Source organism: Saccostrea echinata, unplaced genomic scaffold, assembly GCF_033153115.1.
Source record: "Saccostrea echinata isolate AGI-Se365-2 ecotype Australia unplaced genomic scaffold, CSIRO_AGI_Sech_v1 ptg000001l, whole genome shotgun sequence".
Lineage (NCBI taxonomy): Eukaryota > Metazoa > Mollusca > Bivalvia > Ostreida > Ostreidae > Saccostrea > Saccostrea echinata.
The window spans coordinates 49,084,311-49,103,966 of NW_026889750.1; the positions used below are offsets into that span (position 1 = coordinate 49,084,311).

Below are 19,656 nucleotides of genomic sequence, written 5' to 3' on the forward strand. Positions count from 1 at the left end.
TGGCATAACGACAGAAACGCAACAAGATCTCATGAATACATTTTAGCTAAAGGACTTGCTGAATTTGGACCAGGACTAAACAAATTAATGGATTCATAAACTCAACCCTGACAGTTTATTTTGTATATATTGTTTCCTGTAACATTTTTACAATTTGTTGTCATTGTCGGGGGTCATTTTCTTTTTAATGCCATGTCTTTTTCTCAGCGAGTCATTGGTCATTTTTTAGACCTGTTTACATTAAACATGGTACACAGCATTGAAAACATTGTCATGCAATATTTAAGAATTATTTAAGGAGATATTAAATGTTTTAAAGAAAAGGTTGTTTGGGATGTTTTGTTTACTCCATTTGACGGAGTATATCAATTACCAGATGGTGATTATTGTTGATCAGATGGTATGATTTTTCTCTCGTCAGTAGTAGACTAGTAGTGTTCCTTTGTACAGTTCTTGTTTGTTCAAGGAGGAAGCCTTGACCTAAAGCCTCTGTAATATTGGTCTGGTTACCTAGTGACCCTTTTCCTGATATTAGAATGAATGACACAGTTTCTCGAATGAAAATTACATGAACAGTATATATTCTGTTACTTAACATGGTCAATCTGCCATACAAAATATAAACTAAACTTTGGTTGAAAAATTTGGAATGGGGCTTGGTAAGTCCAGGGCCCAGGATCATGAAATTTAATTAAAAATGTATACATGTATTGCGTGTACTGAAATATGTGCAGAGGTCAAGCAAATATGTTTTCCATTTTTGCATCACCAGAATGTTACATCTGCAAATCTCGAGTTTCAATTCCCATAACATTTTACATAGTATTGACATTTTGATTTATGTTCAAGTCTGTTTCAATATCTTGGGGGCAGGCTAAAGATTGAAGGGTGCATACCTTTTTTGCTGAGTTAATTATATTCACCCTGGAAGAGGATATGAGCATGATTGGTTTTCTGCAGCTAGAAACAGGCCAATATGCTGGCCTTTACCACAAAAGTCGAATATATACAGCATCTTAAGCTTGCATATGAATGTAAAAGTTTGAGCTATATAGACTGTGGATATCGGCCTGGGTAGCTCAGTGGAAGAGCACCTGACTACTGATACAGAGGTCCTGGGTTCAATTCCCGATCGCCCCATATATTTTCTTTTTTCTTTCCTCATTTCCTACTACACAATAGAGCAAAGATGGAAGTATATGTATAATTAAAATATTAATATTCATATTTAATTGGAAAAGCATTTCATAAGCAATCAAGATGTCCCTTCATACACTACAAATTGAAAAGTTCTGATTCCATGGTATTTTTTGCAGATGGAGTGATCTGCCCTTAAATCTAAAATAAAATAAATTGAAATCTACTGTGCTCTACTCAATCAATTCAAGCATACTTAAAGTTTAACTAGTCCTCAATAAATTAATTGTACTTTTCCCATAAAAGTAAGCAACAGTGATTTCTTTTCACCAGTACTGTACTTAATCGTCTTTGAAAAGTTTTCCTGGGGGGTAAGTGGCTGGTACCCTATGTTGCAAAATAAAATGAATAAACTCAATATTTACAATTTTATATATTTTCCTCTATGTCCAGAAACATTTTTCACTTGTGTACAGTGTCGAGGGTCCATAATGTTGCTCAAAATTAGAATAATTTCATTATCTATTGCATTTTTTCTGGTAAGGTATACATTTCTTGGAGAAGGGCGGCATGACCCTATGTCAGCTTGGTTAATGTGTTATGTAAAAATGGTCTGACACTGCTTCTGATAAATCTTTGATCAAGACCGATATAAAATTTCCTGGGAAAAAAACTTGAAAGAATAAGATATTTGTATAAGATTTCATCAAGTTATATATTAAACTGACATATGTATATGTTAAAAAGTTTATTACCATGTAACAATGTCACAAGAAATATCATTCACACATTTTCAATACATTCATTCAAAATCTTTAAAACATCAACTTGTGTATAGTTCAATATGTTTAAATAAGGTCTCTTCAAGACCACTTCATGTAAAGATTAAAAGATCCTGATTTATTTCTTTGTATGGCCATCTAACATGTCCTTGGCTTCGTTAATCTTTGCTGCTAAATAAGGAGAACCTCCTGAAAAAAAATGGAATCATAGATGATACAGAGTTATTCCCCTTGAAAGAGTATATCAATGATTTTGAAATATGCAGTAACTGTTATATTTGTAATCATTATTATTGTACATAATTATAATTCTAGCATAGCACCAGAATAATTTGCATGGTGTGCTCCAAAATGAGTGCCTAACATCAGTAAAATTTACATAACACAGGGCAGAGAGCATTACTACAACATCTGTTGATTCCACAGTCATCATCAATATTTCAACATCGGAATAACCTAAATCTACCAAAATATGTGGGTAAAAGATCACAAGATTTTTCATCTTTATTAATCAGATAACATGAAGTAGTTGTCTAAAAGTCTAGAAAATCAGAAAAAAGAAGATTCTACTTTACAATGATCATTTATACCTAAAGGATACCTCAGGCTTTTAAACAAAATATTTCTTTTTCTTTGTTTTTTCGTAAGAATTGTCTAACATATAAATGCTTGCTTCTAACCTCTCTAAACCAGGAAAAAATATTTACTAGCAATCAATCAATGTTTTCTATCTATCAAAAAATGTTTTTATTCTCAAGGCAAAACATATTAGTAGCCCAAGGGCAAGGAAGCAGATTAATACTTTTATTAGGTCTTTCCACTTTTGATTTTTAGAGAGTTTTATATTACATGTACTTCTTATTTCATAATACCTTTAAACAGTAGCTCTTTTTTTCCATTTCACAATGGTGGTCTTAATTTTTAGGTTGTCCATTTTATGGAATTTTTAAAAAAATTTTAAACACTTTGTATATGAAAACTAACATACACTATATAAAGGTATTACCATATACCAACCTTTATCAGGATGATTCAAGATCATTATCCTTTTGTGGGCCTCCTTAATTCTGGCCTTGTTGGCAGAAGGGCTGCACAAAAAATTAAATACTTCATACAAAACAATTACTATATCACATGCATGCCCTAATCTTTTTACAACAAGAGTCTTTGGAAATACATGTACCTTCTAAAAGTCACAAAACTCAGGTTACTTTGATGACATTTAATCAACCCAAATTTATTAAAATTTGCAAAATAATGTTAATTTTTAAAAAAAACGTAATTTTCAGACCATTTTGAAAACACATTAAACAGTTAAACTAATAACTGACGAAATAATTCAATTTTTTTATTTTTAATTTTTTTTTTTATAAGAAATACACAATGTTATAATACACACATATACATATATAAAGTGAACATACTCTTTTCATTGTAGTGTTTATTTTTGAGAAAGAGAGAGAGGTTGATAATTCAAAATATTTATGAATGGTAAAAACAGGAGATGCCACATTACCTTACTCCAAGTATGAGACCTGCCTCCCTTTTTGACATTTTGGCCTCAAATCCACCTTTGTAGTATTTACTGAAAGCCTGGAATTTATGATGAAAACATTCTGTAATTTGATACTAGTAATAAGATTTTTGAAATTTATTGTTTTCTACAGGTGCAAAATGTTTACAATATCCAAACAGTAAAAAATAAATCGATATCAAACATTTGTTAGAAAGTAATACTGTAAACATATATTTTTCTGAGTGGGATTAATATACACTATGTACGCAGTCACAATTTTTCTTTTGAAATTTGTCACAGTGTACTTAAAATGCATTAAGGACATGCAATAACAATCCAAAAAAATCTGCATAATTTTCTTACCCACAGATTGAATAGAAATTGTGATTCAACAGAATTATGAAAAAATTATGTTTCCAGTAGTTTCATTTTGTATTTTATGAACACAGACATCATTATTAAGGTGGGAGGGGGACTATCACACTTACCCCTGAGTTGAGGCTAGCATCCATGGATTTTTTCACAGTGGCACCAAAGGCAGGAGCATGTTTGGCTAGGTATCTACCTGTTGAAAAGATATGTTCTTCCACTGAATTTCATAGAAAAAATATGAAAAAGAATATTTAATGATAAAAATTCTTGGGTTTTGTCATTTAAAAAATTACCATCGATAAAATAATTCAAGAGCCAATTTTAAAATACAGTTGAACTTTGGTATCTCAAACACTGATATCTTGAATACCATGGACACGTCAAAGTGATTTGGAAGTTTCGACTACTTATTCTTTAAGTATTTTACTCTTGATATCTCGAATCCTCAGATTTTTTTTTTCTCGGTCCCATCAAGTTTGAGATAACAAGGATTGACTGTAAATAAAATCTGAGTTTGTATATCTTCCAAGTGACAAACAAATGTATATGCTTACCACCAAATCCCACCACAGCCATACCAAGCCCAGCTAAAATAACTGCTGAACTCTGAAAGTAATAACATACAAATACATGAATTGAAAATATACCACCCCTCCCACCCACCAAGAAAAAGAACATTAAAAAAAATGAAAATAATATCATAATATGCAAATGAACTAAATGAACCTACATGTCTTATTTCCAATGAAGGATGAACAACACTAAGAAATTCTAAGTTATAGCTAAAAAGTCCTCTAACTAAATTCAGTATGAGTAATCAAAGATTATAAAGTTCATTCTGACATGTTTTCTATATAAGCAGTGTTTAAAATAACTGTGTGCCTGAATGCAAAAGATGCATACATTTCACAGTGGGTAAACATATGTAACGGGAGAGGAGAAAAATGCAACGGACCAGACCGGGATTCGAACCCGGGCCCCCTGAATCTCCAATCAGGTGCTCTACCAACTGAGCTATCTGGCCACCGGCGATCGAACCCGTCTGACCGCCACATTCCTCCCTCCTTAAAGGTCTTTGGCCCCCCAAAGACTCCAACCCAGGCTCTTCCCTGGCAGGTCTTTCACCTGTCACTTCCAGGGCATGGCACGGCACCAAATGTAACGGGAGAGGAGAAAAATGCAGCGGACCAGACCGGGATTCGAACCCGGGCCCCCTGAATCTCCAGTCAGGTGCTCTACCAACTGAGCTATCTGGCCACCGGCGATCGAACCCGTCTGACCGCCACACATATTTACAAATTTTTGTATTGATGCCTGGCTGTTAAAATTTCCACTTTGACTAATTAAATAAATCAAATCGACTAACTGTAGCGGTCGTGAAGAGTAACAAGTTGCCAATTTATAAATCAGGATTGAATTAATGCTCACAGTCTCAGTCACAGTCGCTTTAAATAAAAGAACTGAGACATCTATTGAACAACTTTTGCCAGCAGCAAGTAACTTAAACCTGGTCACTCATTCAGAAAATTGTTTGGTCTAGGAAGGGCTGATAGTTAGGGAATGGACTTGTTCCTAAAAACTTTTACCAGGATGCTGACCCTGAGGATATAGCATATGCTCATCAGTATTTTGTTGAGGTGAGCTAAATAAGCCTAAATTTGATGCAAATTGCCTTGTTCTCCTTAGATATATATTATAAGAATTAAACAGTTCAACAAAGAATATTTTAAAAGAAAGATTTTTTCCTTGAACCCACAACATCATCGGTAAATCCACAACTTAACCAGTTGTTAACGATCGTGCTCAAATAAATGACTAACTAACTGTAAATAAAGATGGGGAAAGGACAGACATTTAATAAGTTAATTATCAATTATAGTAACACGAAGAAAAGCAATATACAGTCTGAGGACATTCGAGTTAAGCTTCACGTTTTCGATTTCAATAGTTTAATAAAGAAATACGAATAATCAACACCACTATGTGCAGAAATTATCTTACCATTTTTTCTCATTTAATGATTATCCTTTTCTGTTCATTGTATAAGAGCTTTTACGCCGAAATATAGTTCAATCACAACCACATTGCGTTGTTTTCTTACGAAATCAATGTCATATGAATGCCGATCCCGAGTATAATAATATAAGTAAGAGGGTCATTTCGGGACATAAAACACTGTACAAAAAGGAAAATTAATACGCACACAAATCAAATTTACAAAATGCACAAAATATGCTGAAAAATGAAAGATGGTAATTAAATCACTAGCACTCTTAGCCTTAGAGAAAAACCTTCTATGAATTCTGAATCCAAGGTTTTTTAAAAGCTTTCTTTTTCATTTCCTGGGATCCTAGGATCATCTGATCGTACTATGATTTTAAATAAAGAACATCTTGAAAAATTATCAACGATTCATTAAGGTACGGAATAAAGCACGTAATATCATATTTGAAAGGGGGACAGCCAGACAAAAATTTAAAAAAAATCTTTGATAAGAATACCCCCCCCCCCAAAAAAAAATGTCCGAAACATAAAAAATCCTCTTTCTTTGAAGGGGGTGGGGGTGTCCAACTTTTTCCACTATTAATTAATACATACTGATTTGACTACACTGCAACAAAATGGAGAGCAACTGCCACTTCAATGAAAGTTTTCAATAGTAAATGGTTACGTTTGGGAAAAAAGTGCCCCCCCCCCTCCCCGATGCTACGTGCCTGAGTCGTTGTAAGCTACGTCCCGTTGATAGACCCAATGAAATCTTTATTGTAAGCTATCTGAATTTATTGTAAGCTATCAGAATATGGATTTTTCTCACTGAGCACAATGGAAAGGGGGGATGGAAGATCTTCGTTACATATTCGAATCCGTTGGAAGAAGCGGGTCCTATGATCCGAGCACCCGTAATAATAATGTGGAAGTCATAGTTTGATCATTTAAAACTTGCTAAGGTGGAATAACCCTCTGATAAGAGAGACAACTATCGGACAATTACAATGATTTTCTTGGGAAGATTAATTAAACTTCCCATGAAATTAGTTATATTGACAGAAGTTTGAGCGCAGGAGACCACTGTATAGACATTTCAATCTGAACCAATGTTATGCCGCAAACATTGACTTCTGTCTTCTGTTGATAAAAATAATGATGATAATTATTAATAACTTTTGACATGACATTTGCACCCGCTATTTTTAACTGTTGCATATTGTAATATTTCTATCTCTTTATAAATAATTTTATAGAATTTCCATAATTAATCAGTGCGTTTTTTCCTAAACAAACATTCTAAAGAGGAATCTCTTAGATTGGTAATAGATGCATTTTTTACCAGCACAGATAACAATGTGATATTCTCCCTTGAAAACTGTTTTCATTATGCTTTCTGTTATGAATTAATTACATGAATTAATATATAAAATAAAATAATCATCGACTAAATTATTAAATCAAATAACAGTATTTTAAAATCAAAACATTTTTTTCAGAGAATACGAACGAAAAAAAATATGTGTATTATCACAAGAACTGTTTTTCAAATGTCTAATCCGCAAGGGGTGTGATACAATCCCCGTATCAGCCCTGCAGCTCGATATCAGCCCTGTAGGATCCGTATCAACCCTGGAAGCTGATACAGCTACTGTGAAGTCAGACATATCGCATATGCAAATATTAAAAACCTTGTATTTATTACTAAGTATGTGATAAAAATCCGTATCAGCCCCGCAGATCCATATCAACCCTATAGATATATCAGCCCTGCAGATCAATATCAGCCCTGCAGATCCATATCAGCCCTATAGATATATCAGCCCTGCAGATCAATATCAGCCCTGCAGATCAATATCAGCCCTGCAGATCAATATCCTGCAGATCCATATTAGCCCTATAGATATATCAGCCCTGCAGATCAATATCAGCCCTGCAGATCCATATCAGCCCTATAGATCCATATCCTGCAGATCAATATCAGCCCTGCAGATCCATATCAGCCCTATAGATATATCAGCCCTGCAGATCAATATCAGCACTGCAGATCCATATCAGCCCTATAGATCAATATCCTGCAGATCAATACCAGCCCTGAAAGCTGATATTCTGACGTCAGGCATGTCGCTATTATATGCTTTAAAAAAAACCCTGTTGCAGATGATACTGTTACTGATAACCTTAAGTTACTTGTATGGATTATATCTTATGTATATATATATATATATATATATATATATATATATATATATATATATATATATATATATATATATATATATATATATATATATATATATATATATATATATATATATATGGGTGGGTGGGTGGGTGTTTATCTGTGTGTATATATGCAACCTTTCATCCAGAACTCTCTATCTTTTCATTGTAAAGAGCTTGTATGCCTTCTGGGCCCAAAATTGGAAAATAAAATTATCTTATCTATTATCTGATACTGTAATCAGGTAATATTTGCCCAACCCTCCAATCCCCCACTGTAAAATTCATTCAAGGTGTTGCAATTGCAATTGACTAATATTGTCCCTGCCTTTCCCCCATAGATTTGATTCACCTGATAGAAAATATATAATATTGGTCGTACGTGAACGATGAAAATCTCTGTGCTGGGTGCTACCGGTCCATCGGGGGTACAGACAGTGTTAGAGGCTTTGGAGAGAGGATACAGTGTTGTGGCTCTGGTGAGGAACCCAGACAAACTGGCTGTGAAGGACGATAAACTACAGGTAAAATTAATCAACGATTACTTAATAGAGGTTTGAGTGTGTATACATGTGTGTGAGTGTGAGAGAGAGAAATATAATACGACTCAGTCAAATAGGATTGGAACCACGACATAATTAAGATTTAAGCACGTAAACTTTTGCAAAATTTTCGAAGCGTACTGGCAATAGCAATTAAAGGTTCTCTCTCTCTCTCTCTCTCTCTCTCTGGCGCATTATTAATCTGACACATTTCTCTGTATAGGTATGTAAGGTGGATATATTTAAGGAGGATGAATTGGCTCCCCACATTAAGGGCTCGGATGCTGTCGTGTCTTGTCTGGGAGGCTCTGCCTCTTTGTTTGGGTGGACAAAATGTACTCTCTACACGGACTCGGTCAAGAGTATAGTCGGGGCAATGAGACAGTCCGGAGTCAAGCGTCTGATAGCAATGTCTGCCTGGGGTAGCGCAGGTATAGTGAACTTGTTGAGGAAACTTGACGATATATTTAAGAAATGAATTTAATTTTTGAAGATTCATGAGTACATGAACTACGACGCTTCACGCCGGCATATTTCATGAAGCGCGTTAGCGCTTCATGATAAATATGCCGGCGTTAAGCGTCGTAGTTCATGTACCTCATGAATCTTCTAAAATTAAATTCATTTCTTATATTTACATTATTTTCTGATGAGTTACCACAAATTATGCCATTCAACTGTCATTTTTAAAGCAAAACAGTTTGCATTATAGTTTTGACATCAAGTACGGTATTATGACGTAACAATGGAGATATTCATGCTCATCCATGGTAGTTCATGAGAAAATGAACAGCCTTCTAATTTGAAAAAAAGTACACTAAGGAAAAATATTTGAAAACTTTCTGACTATAAAATCAGATTTGTGCATTTTCCGAACTTCGGTCCTTTTTTTTCCGCAGTGACAGAGGGCGAACCGTTTATCATAAAATGGATCCTTCGACCCCTGTTTATCGGAAACTTACTGACGAATCTTGGAGAAATGGAGGATTACCTGAACAAAGAATGTCAAGATATCAACTTCACCTCTGTTAGACCACCTGGGCTCACAAACCAACCCAGTACAGGTAAGGTCAGGATCGAAAGATAATGACATTTCATATTAAAACTAAATAATTTATGGGAAATAAAGTCAACAGTGGTACAGTATAGTAGTCGCGGTAGTCGCAGCTTATCATGTAGTAATTTGTTTTAATATTTTAATAATAAGCCGTTATGTAAATTACAATTCTGCAAATTGATTGCACCCATTATTTCACGACCCCCCACCCCACCCCGGATTTTCAGGGTTATTAAATGAACATATTTATTTAGTAAAGTAACTGAAAAAATGACCTTGGGTCCCACCTCTTCAGAAATTAAATGAGGACCCCTTGTAATAAAGTTGGTAAAAGGGATCTTTTATATGAAGCAGTGTTAAAAGGTCCTTTCCCCAAAGAAATAAAGAGGGATTTTATGTGTGGATTTTATTTGAGGGGGACATGCACATTCTCTCCCTCTTAGAAAATTCCTGGATCCGCCCATGGTGATCATACATGAATAAACCTGATGAATAATAGCGTTCTAATTATTTGCAGGGCAAACCGTTCGAGCCGAAAACGGGCGCCAGTTTCTGGAAAACAGTGAAACACAGATATCACGGCGAGATGTGGCCAAGTACCTCCTAGATATTGTCAACGACACTTCAGTATACAAAGCTTGTGTCGCTATTGGCTATGACAAGAAAAAGTGACCATAGCATTTTTCATTCACTGGCCATTGTATAGAGGTTATTGCCTTAATCCCCTGTGCCTTATACATGTCATTCGTATACAAAAACTTGAGTGCATCTATTATTGGATAAGATATGCTTACATCCGACCTAATTATATGAATAATGCTTCTGGTTTATGTCCAAGGTTACATAAAGGTCATACATGTAGCTTAATATGATGACACATTTATAGTAAACAAATACAAAAAATTGTTTTGAGGATAAAAATTGTGTAAGATTAAATATTCCCCTCCCAAATAGACACCTTTCTCGAATTAAATTGGGAAAGGGTGTTTTTTTTTTTTAAATAGAGGACTATAAAAGGAAAAATAAACCTTGATGGTTTAAATTTGCACCACGATCTTTGTTCAAGAGGTTTTAAGAGTGTTTGTCAACCTATTGAACTCTTTTATACATGTATACATATTGTAATTCATTTCTAAGGCTTTCATAAATTATGCAATTTGTTATTGTTAACTTTTTATTTGAAGATTGAATTTTTTATGAATAAAATACATGTATATTTAATTAATATAGCTATTGGTTAATTATACTCTCTTCACTTTCAAAAGACACATCACAAAAGTGGGGTAATATGACAGATATGCAGATAGGTCTGTGTCATCAGAATCTTGTATTTTTTTTCCTTGTGGATTTGTTTTCTGAACACACCTGAAACGAAGTGATAGGGGCGAGGGGTATACTGGAATTGCAACCTTGTTTTTTAATTATTATTATGTATCAAAACCAAATTTACTCATATATTACTTGTATACAGTTGAACTTCGGTTCTCAAACACGGATATCTCGAATACCATGGATATGTCAAAATGATTTTGAAGTCCCAAGCGCGTATTTCTTGAGTATTTTACCCTGAATATCTCGAATCCTTAGATATCTCGAAATATTTTCTTGGTCCCGTGAAATTCAAGATAACGAGGTTTGACTGTAGGGATTCGCGATCTTATCAATATACCGGTATATCATGATTTTTAATTGCGTGATACGTATCATGATACGGAGATTAAAATACCGGTATTTAGGTACATAATTATAAATTCCAGAAATTATTAATTTGTTCAAAATTTTAAAATACAATTACAGGAAGTGTAAAAAAAATGTTGAAAACTGTAAAAGAACGGCATCCTAGCACCCAAACATGCTTTGTATTATGTAAATAAATACATGTATGATCTTTTAGGGGAAAATCTAAATATATCGCGATACGAAAATTTTTGGCGATACCCATCCCTATTTGACTGTATTTAGTTCACAAGCAACCACTGTGTTTTATACTTGAGTAATTCTAGAGGATAACGAATAAAATCATACAGATTTCAAGTGATGTACTGATGGACTTTATTCATACCATCTCAACTGTAGTGGCAAGTCTTTAAAGGGATTGAACCCTATAAAGTTACCTACAATTTTGAAAGGTTTAAAAATACTTCTAGAATGATAAACCACAATGCCCTTTTCTTCAATCTGTGACATACCGTTGTATCTTATTTGAAAGTATTCATTTTATCAAATTTACTCTGCAACACTTCGTTTTAAAAAAGAAAATGGGAGGCGCAAAAACTTTGTAAATGTCTTACTTCATAAAAAGCTCAGTCAGATTGCGACAGTGAGGATACTATACTTTCTATATCATTAAGCCCTGTGTCCCAGTAGAAAGAAAGGAATAGGTACAAACTATAGACACATACCATTTATACTTTTCTTTGATTTTTCAATATTTATTTCATTTTGCATAAAATTATACTCATTAACACGACGTTGTATATATCATTGTTGAGTGAATAAACCATTTACCAATAAAATATTAACAAATATGTACATGCACCAAGGTATCCCACTTCTGTATAAAAATTATTGGATTTGAGCTGTCATTTGATATATAATCATACTGAATGAGGTTAATGAGGAATGGAATGCGACACGAGTCCAAAATAATGCATTCACAATGTCCTTAGTGATTCTCTTAAAATTGTAAATTTTATATTTATTATAAGTTAAGGTAACGATGAAAGGCTCTATTTAGCATTAAGGGTTGTTACATGGGTAAATATAGTGTTATTTTTGATTTCATCATATATATACTGGTATATTTAGGCAGGAATCTGGATATAGGCTAGCACCATTTACATTTACTCCTATAACATTACATGTAAATAGCATTTTAATGACACAGAACTTGAAAATTGAACAAAATTTTAAACTCATTTTTCTTCAATTTATGCAATGAAAAATGCCGAAAATTTATTTTAGAATTTTAGCGGTAAAGAAACTGGGGGGATAAGCCGAGCCATATGCCTACATAACGATCGATAAAAAATCAATAAATTCATTTTACAAAAATTTCCCTTTTTGTTGAATTAATGTAATGCTTATTACCAGTTGCATATAAATTTGACAAAACCTGAATACTGTAACAGCGAAAGTGATTCTGATTAACACAATAAAATGGCATCACGCTCAATTTTCATAGAAACTGACATAAAATGGATGATATAACTACATTTTTTAAATAGAGTGGGTCATCGTACCATTTTTTTGAGAACGATTAATGAAAGGCAATGGAAAGATGTTGCTTTTTACACTTGCAAAAATTTGGTATGAAGACCCACTCTACATAAAAAATTAAGTTAACTTACTTAAATTTTCACCGTGGTCTTAAAAAATTCTAAGTCCAAAAACGCTTGCTAAATATAGAGAACTGTATGCTATTTAAATAGTCATGTTAGTGTGACTCCGTGGTCTAGTGGTTAGCGAGGAGCTCTTAAAAGGGACGTTTATTGAGGAAAGTGTTCCAGTCATAATCTGATTTTTTGATTTTTTTTTGTTGTTGATTTTTTTGGTTTTAATTTTGTTTTACTTCATAAAAAATGTCTATAGGAATAACATATTTTTCACTGGAAATAAAATATATACATTTAGTAATGAACTTATTTACAGTAAATTATTTAAATTGCCGGATAAAAATTATAATAGATATTTGAATACTTTTATTCCCGTTTTATTTATTTTAAATAAAAGCGCTTCTAGATCACCATTATCATTATATACGATGTTAACATTTTTATAATATCTCCACAATAAGTGTAAACACTCAATATGCAGATTAATTAATAGAAGTCCTTACCCATGTTAGACATTTGTGACAGTAAATGAAAGTCAACTGTTTAGCTTGTTTAGAATATAAATATCATTTTGAAAACTACGGTAAACATTAAAATGCTTAAGTAAATTCGAACAATTGAGAGCTTTTTTCCAATAAATGTTCTTGCATAGCCGAAAAAATGGGCATGAGCACATGGCTCGTCTTATCCCCCCAGATTCTTTTGACCTTTATTCTAGTATACTGACATTCAAGAAGTAAATTTCTAAGACAAGACACTCTCAGAAATAATAATCAAGTAATCCAGATTTTACCAGGTGTTGGGGACCGAGGAATAAATTTTAGCAAAATTCATCCTTGTTCTTATGTTTAATGTTTACATCTTACATTGTTTTATATTATATGGCGTGTCTATCTTTATGTGCTATTGCATTTAGGTTTGAAGAATGATTCATATGAAGCAGAATTTATTCAAAAACGTCTACATGAGAAGAAGAAAACACTTGCTGTGGCCTTTAACTCGACATTTCGATATATCGACGATGTATTATCAATTGACAATAGTTAATAGTTACTTCCATTCATATGTCGATTCGATATATCCCAGCGAGCTTGAAATAAAAGATACCACAGAGGATATTTTACTCGAAAAAGACGTTAATTAATGGTAACCTTACAACAAAGATTTATGATAAAGGTGATGACTTCAACTTTTCAATCGTCAACTTTCCTTACTTATGTAGCAATATACCCTTATCACCTGCATATGAGGTTTATGTCTCTCTGATTCGATACACAATTAGAGCATGTTCTACGTATGAACAATTTCCAGAATTAGACAAGCTATTGACAAACAAGTTGATGAAACAAGGGCATCAACGGTCTCGTCTGAAGTCATCATTTCGCAAGTTTTTGGTCGATACAATGACCTTGTCAGCAAATACAGCCTGTCGTTGAGTCAAATGCTGACTGACGTTTTTCAAACAAATTCTTAGGCCATTATTTATACACTAAATTATCAACGGATTTTCCGGGGGGAGGGGGTTTCCGATCATGACAAGGAGCCCACGGCGAGTGTGACCGGTCGGCAGGGGATGCTCACTCCTCCATGGCACCCGATCCCACCTCTGATGTTTTTGGAAATCCGTGTTTGCTCTGCTCCCGATTTGTATAGTTTATATAGACTTTGAGCTTGAATACTGTTTGTTATCTCCATATTTCACTGTTAAATATCATTGCAGTACAATGCAAATTCTGGGCTAAAATTTCAGAAGGATGCAATTTTAAAATGTAACAGTAAAGATAATGAATAGTGATCAGTGTCATAAGTCCAGTAAACAAACCGAAACGGGAACAGGGGATCAGAGCAAAAACACTGTCTCCTGGAAACACTAGAGATCAGGGGCCTAGGAGGATTTCGTAATCAAATTTAATGTAAAAACAATGATCTAATATTTTGTATGAAACATATCAGACAAAATAAGACTAACGATGGTTTGTATTTACAAACAAGGTCATTATAACGACCGTAGAATTTGCGAAAAAGCTTATTTTAAACGGGGTTGTTGAATTCGTTGTGACATCAACTTATTTTTCAGTAGCTTGCCTCGGTTTGAAAATTGATCGTACTCAGAGCATTTCCTTGCGTATGAAATCAGTTGGGATATGCATACATATTAACATATGCAGGTAATGTTGGAATATTACTACATAAATGTGGAAAGTTGATGAAGGAAAAACTGAAGTAATACAGTTTAGTTATGAGTTGGCCATTGTCGTCTAAAGTCAGTCAAACATCCAAATATGAAACAGATTTGGCAGACTCTGCAGTGTCTTTTATTTCGAGTTCTCTGGATTACATCATATCTAAATATTGAGTTGAAGTGCACAGCAAAAGTTTTCTTCTTCTCGTCAGTGTAGAAAAATAAATTCTGCTTCATGGGAATATAAAAACAGGTCGGCTATGAAAGTAGGACAATTAGTGCCCATCGGATTTCCAACAGAGTGTTAGAAGATCTGGTCTCTAATGACTACATAGACATTGTTATTGAGGAACTCCAGCATCTTTTTAATAACAACTTTATATACATGTACATGTATGTAAAATCAAAATGATTCTTAACAATTTTTTTTTGTAGATGACCAATCACAAGATATGAAAATTTACGGGTTCCATTTTCATTGAGGAAGCAGTTGTCTATGATGTCAAAAACCTGCTCTTTAATTTATCGTTAGGAATGGTTGTATTTTTTAAAAAAGTAGAAAAGTCATATGATGCTACTGGTTTTTGAAAAAAAATTTAGATTTTAGATTTTTTAAAAGTTCTTTGGATTTTTTTTTTTAGAATCTACATTTGATTTACATGTACATCTGTAGACGACATCATAAATTATTTTTCTAGCTGTCAGTTTGGTCTTGTTAAATAACAAAGCAAATTACCATTTGTCTTCTTTTCTTTTTGTTCTGAAAAAAGTTTGGCATGTATATGAAAGTACAATGTTAATAAACTTACAGAGATCTGCATAGAAAAGAAGTTATCAATCAAGGATGATGTATGAAAACTCAAGAATAAAAAACAAATTAAAAGCGTTGCATTATTGTACCCGCCATTAGAAGTATTATCCAAAGAAGAATGGACAGAGTATCATATGTGGAAGTGTCTAGCATTAAATACGAAACCAGATTAAGATTTTAAAAAAAATTAATTAATGTAAAGTGACATTTATTGTCCTGTCGTACCCCCGTAGACGTCATTTTATCTAGAGCGTAAAGATTAGGATCGTTTTACAATGCGTTTTCGAGGGAAAACATAATATTTAGATAAGCAGTAAAAAGATGAAAATCTCTGTGCTGGGCGCTACTGGTCCATCGGGGGTACAGACAGTGTTAGAGGCCTTGGGGAGAGGATACAACGTCGTGGCCCTGGTGAGGAACCCAGATAAATTGAATGTGAAGGACGATAAACTACAGGTAAAATTAGGTTGCATAATTGATAAATTCCTAAGTTAAAACTTTTAAACGAGGCTTGGGTGGATTCTTATTGTCATAAATCCCATCTTCAAAAATTATGTATTCTATATATAAATGAATTGTATTTTTGATGTACATGTATTAAATTGTTATAAAACTACCCTATTAAATAAGAAGTTTCTATATATACGGTTAAGTATCCGCATAGTCCTCCCACTATATATAAACACGATCACAAACTGAGTTTCTCATTGCTTTTTAAATGGTAAACAAGATATGAAAACGACCTTGGAAAATATGTTTGTAAAAAATATACTTAAAATTACTGAATTAAATACAATATGGATGATAGTTTTATTATCTCTTTAAGATTAAATACTACTGTACTTGTTTGAGAACCCTTCAGATTGACTTCTAACCGACAACAGGAGGAAGCGGCATCGGAGAAAGACTGAGAAATAAACCATAAGCAACATCAAAGTTGATCAAATTCCTATAATATATTTATTTATCAAAGCTATTACCTTTTTCTAGCCCAGAATCTTTAATAGCGTATGCACGCACTTCATCTATGAATTAATGTAATAATGTACATTACAGACTTAGCTTTCGTCGACATAAGAAAAATGCCGTATAAAATATGCATTCCTTTCTGTTGAGTGGAGAAAGCCAGACAAATTATTGAAATGAAAAAAAAAAATGAAGATAACGAACTGTCATTATTCTCATGAATCCGGTAAACAATAGGAAAACGTGAAAAGGACAAAAACAGAGGTGGAATCAGGTGCCTAGGAGAAGTAAGCATCCCCTGCAGACCAGTCACATCCGCCGTAAGCCCTCTTTATTGAAAAGCTAATACTAGTACTAATCTGTGGTCAAAATTAGTACAACATGTCAGCCAAAACACGACCCAAAGATATGTTTTACATGTATTTGCAATCAATGTCATCATTACGGTGCATAGAATCTGCGAAATGCTGAATTTTTAACGAAATTGATGAAAACTCTGTAACATCAACTTATTTGCCAGTAGCTTGTCTCGATTAAGAAAACCTGATTGTTCTCAGAACATGCTCTTACGTACCGAATTAGTTGAGAGACATAGGCACCATCTGCAGCAGATACAGAGTATAATTACATAGCTTTTATTAAGAATTTCTTTAATTCATTGGACGGGGCGCATGATGTTCCCCGCTACAGATTGAATTAAGTGGAGAAATCATTAAACACTAACACTGATGATCCAATACTTTTTTCCTCAGGTATGTAAAGTGGACATCTTTAAAGGGGGTGAATTGGCCCCACATTTCGAGGGATCTGATGCTGTTGTATCGTGTTTAGGAGGGTCCGGTGGGGGCTCTTTGTTCGGGAGGAACAAATGTACCCTCTACACGGACTCTATCAGGAGTATAGTGGGGGCGATGAGGAAATCGGGAGTGAAGCGTCTAATAGCCATGTCATCCTGGGGTAGCGCAGGTATTATAAATACATAGGACTAACATAAAAATCAGTTTGTTTTTATAGTCCTCAGTTACCAAGATTTGTATCGACAGGGATGTAAAGCTAGGGTTTATTTAATGCGGAAGAGGGTTGGGGACCACCTTATCTCCAACCCGGGTGTAACTTTGTTAGGGAAAGGCAACTTTACCCTGGTTAAATGAGTGTTGTCTGACAAGAGATATCATAATTTCCATCCATAATTTGTGTCATAATCTATGAATTCTCTTCACAGTGACAGAGGGCGAACCTTTTCTTATGAAATGGATTCTACGACCGTTGTTTATTGGGAAAGTACTGGAAAATATTGGAGAAATGGAGGACTATCTAAATCAGGAATGCCAAGATATCGACTTCACTACAGTCAGAGCTCCAGGGCTCACTAACGGAACTAGTACAGGTACTGGTGAAAAATAAAACAATCTTCTGTCTCATATTTATATACCGGGTATATCTCACATTAATATCTATCTGTACATACAGAATCGTCTTTCTCATATAATGTCCTACATATGTATCTGTACTGTCAATAGGACGAAAGGGTAAACGCTGACTGTGTTTCCATGTACTGGCATTATAGAAATAATGATATACATAATTAAGTTTCTCACATTATTATCTGAGTTTTGAGACTATAATATACATGTATATCGAACTCTGTCCCTGTGTGACGTAAACACAATGTTTGTCATCCTGATTTAACGTGTTTTGAATGTTCTCTAGCAGCAGGAAAACAGTAAAATGTTTCTCATACTCATTAAAATACATCATACATATACCCCTTTCACAATGTTTCTGTCTCCGAGTTGTTGAATTAAATTCAGTGTATATACATTTTTCTTTGTTGGCAGAGAAACCTATTAAAGCAGAAAATGGTCGTCAATTCCTGGAAAACAGCGAAGGGTGGATCTCCCGGCGAGATGTGGCGAAGTTCCTCCTAGATATTGTCAACGACTCCTCAGTATACAAAGTTTGTGTCGCTATTGGCTATGACAAGAAAAAGTGACCAGAGTTGTCCATACCCAAAGCTTCAAGGAGTGCCAAGATTAGCTTCCATGTGGGCTTGAATATGTTTGTTTATTGTCTTATTTTCATTTCCATGCATAATTTTGTATGTAATATTTATGCATGTATGTATTATTAACTTCATTGTTAAGATTAACAGCAAAAAAGTGTTTGAACTTTGACAAATCTGAATGTTAATGAGTTGATTGGTACACAGTGTAAATACTAGTAATGTAAAGAGATTACCATGGTAAATGCACATGGACGCAGAATATGGTATAGATACGCAGTGGTTATGCTTTCGTGGGCGCCAGAGACACTTTTCACAGACACCATTGAATACAAGGAGGGATGACAGTTTTCATATACAGTGTACATACGTGATAAAGTATGATGAAGTATGACACTTAATTATGAATACGCAAGGAATGGCGCTTTTCAAAGACTATATAGAACACAGAAAGGGATGGCGCTTTTCTCTGACGTTTTTGAATACAGAAAGGGATGACACTTTTTAAAAACGTCTTTATGTACTGAATATTAAGGAACTGCAGTTTTATTAAAAATAGTATTATCGCAGATAAATTATTACATGTATCTATTCATCACACATAATGTATGTTTAAAAACATAAAGGCTTACATTTTTAGCGGTATTTCACTGTGACGTATAATAGATGGTAAACTATTGTGAATGGAATTATCAAAATTTGTAGTAAATTATTAACATATTCGTTCAGTATTTTTATATTTTTT

At 33.9% G+C, this 19,656-nt stretch overlaps 3 protein-coding genes and 1 non-coding gene across 4 annotated transcripts; 2 read left to right on the forward strand and 2 right to left on the reverse strand.

Moving 5' to 3' along the window:
* Positions 1 to 1,872: 1,872 nt before the first annotated feature.
* Positions 1,873 to 5,912, reverse strand: LOC133193587 (mitochondrial import inner membrane translocase subunit TIM14-like). Its single transcript, XM_061329551.1, has 6 exons — positions 5,809 to 5,912; positions 4,362 to 4,413; positions 3,924 to 4,000; positions 3,436 to 3,512; positions 2,937 to 3,007; positions 1,873 to 2,108 (listed from the first exon to the last, which is right to left on the reverse strand). The coding sequence occupies exons 1-6, from the start codon at positions 5,809 to 5,811 to the stop codon at positions 2,038 to 2,040; spliced, it is 351 nt and encodes a 116-aa protein (XP_061185535.1). The 5' UTR covers positions 5,812 to 5,912; the 3' UTR covers positions 1,873 to 2,037.
* On the reverse strand, positions 4,992 to 5,064 carry Trnas-gga (transfer RNA serine (anticodon GGA)). Its single transcript has one exon. It is a non-coding gene; the product is annotated as a tRNA-Ser (tRNA).
* A 2,465-nt stretch (positions 5,913 to 8,377) lies between the features above and the next one.
* LOC133180365 (flavin reductase (NADPH)-like) lies at positions 8,378 to 10,844 on the forward strand. Its single transcript, XM_061314911.1, has 4 exons — positions 8,378 to 8,540; positions 8,782 to 8,989; positions 9,458 to 9,622; positions 10,133 to 10,844. Exons 1-4 carry the CDS (start codon positions 8,406 to 8,408, stop codon positions 10,285 to 10,287), a joined length of 663 nt encoding a protein of 220 aa, XP_061170895.1. The 5' UTR covers positions 8,378 to 8,405; the 3' UTR covers positions 10,288 to 10,844.
* Positions 10,845 to 16,225: 5,381 nt separating this feature from the next.
* LOC133180375 (uncharacterized) lies at positions 16,226 to 19,656 on the forward strand. Its single transcript, XM_061314920.1, has 4 exons — positions 16,226 to 16,399; positions 17,662 to 17,875; positions 18,132 to 18,296; positions 18,748 to 19,656. Exons 1-4 carry the CDS (start codon positions 16,265 to 16,267, stop codon positions 18,900 to 18,902), a joined length of 669 nt encoding a protein of 222 aa, XP_061170904.1. The 5' UTR covers positions 16,226 to 16,264; the 3' UTR covers positions 18,903 to 19,656.

What these genes read in the sequence shown, in the direction of transcription:
- LOC133193587 (XM_061329551.1), bottom strand. An exon ending in GGCTGTGGTGGGATTTGGTG is followed by an intron (nt 4,001 to 4,361) that starts GTAAGCATATAC and finishes TCTTTTCAACAG; the next exon opens with GTAGATACCTAGCCAAACAT. An exon ending in CTTGAATCATCCTGATAAAG is followed by an intron (nt 2,109 to 2,936) that starts GTTGGTATATGG and finishes ATTTTTTTTCAG; the next exon opens with GAGGTTCTCCTTATTTAGCA.
- LOC133180365 (XM_061314911.1), top strand. Translation starts at nt 8,406, where the DNA reads ATGAAAATCTCTGTGCTGGGTGCTACCGGTCCATCGGGGGTACAGACA. An exon ending in GTCTGCCTGGGGTAGCGCAG is followed by an intron (nt 8,990 to 9,457) that starts GTATAGTGAACT and finishes TTTTTTCCGCAG; the next exon opens with TGACAGAGGGCGAACCGTTT. An exon ending in CACAAACCAACCCAGTACAG is followed by an intron (nt 9,623 to 10,132) that starts GTAAGGTCAGGA and finishes AATTATTTGCAG; the next exon opens with GGCAAACCGTTCGAGCCGAA.
- LOC133180375 (XM_061314920.1), top strand. Translation starts at nt 16,265, where the DNA reads ATGAAAATCTCTGTGCTGGGCGCTACTGGTCCATCGGGGGTACAGACA. An exon ending in GTCATCCTGGGGTAGCGCAG is followed by an intron (nt 17,876 to 18,131) that starts GTATTATAAATA and finishes TTCTCTTCACAG; the next exon opens with TGACAGAGGGCGAACCTTTT. An exon ending in CACTAACGGAACTAGTACAG is followed by an intron (nt 18,297 to 18,747) that starts GTACTGGTGAAA and finishes CTTTGTTGGCAG; the next exon opens with AGAAACCTATTAAAGCAGAA.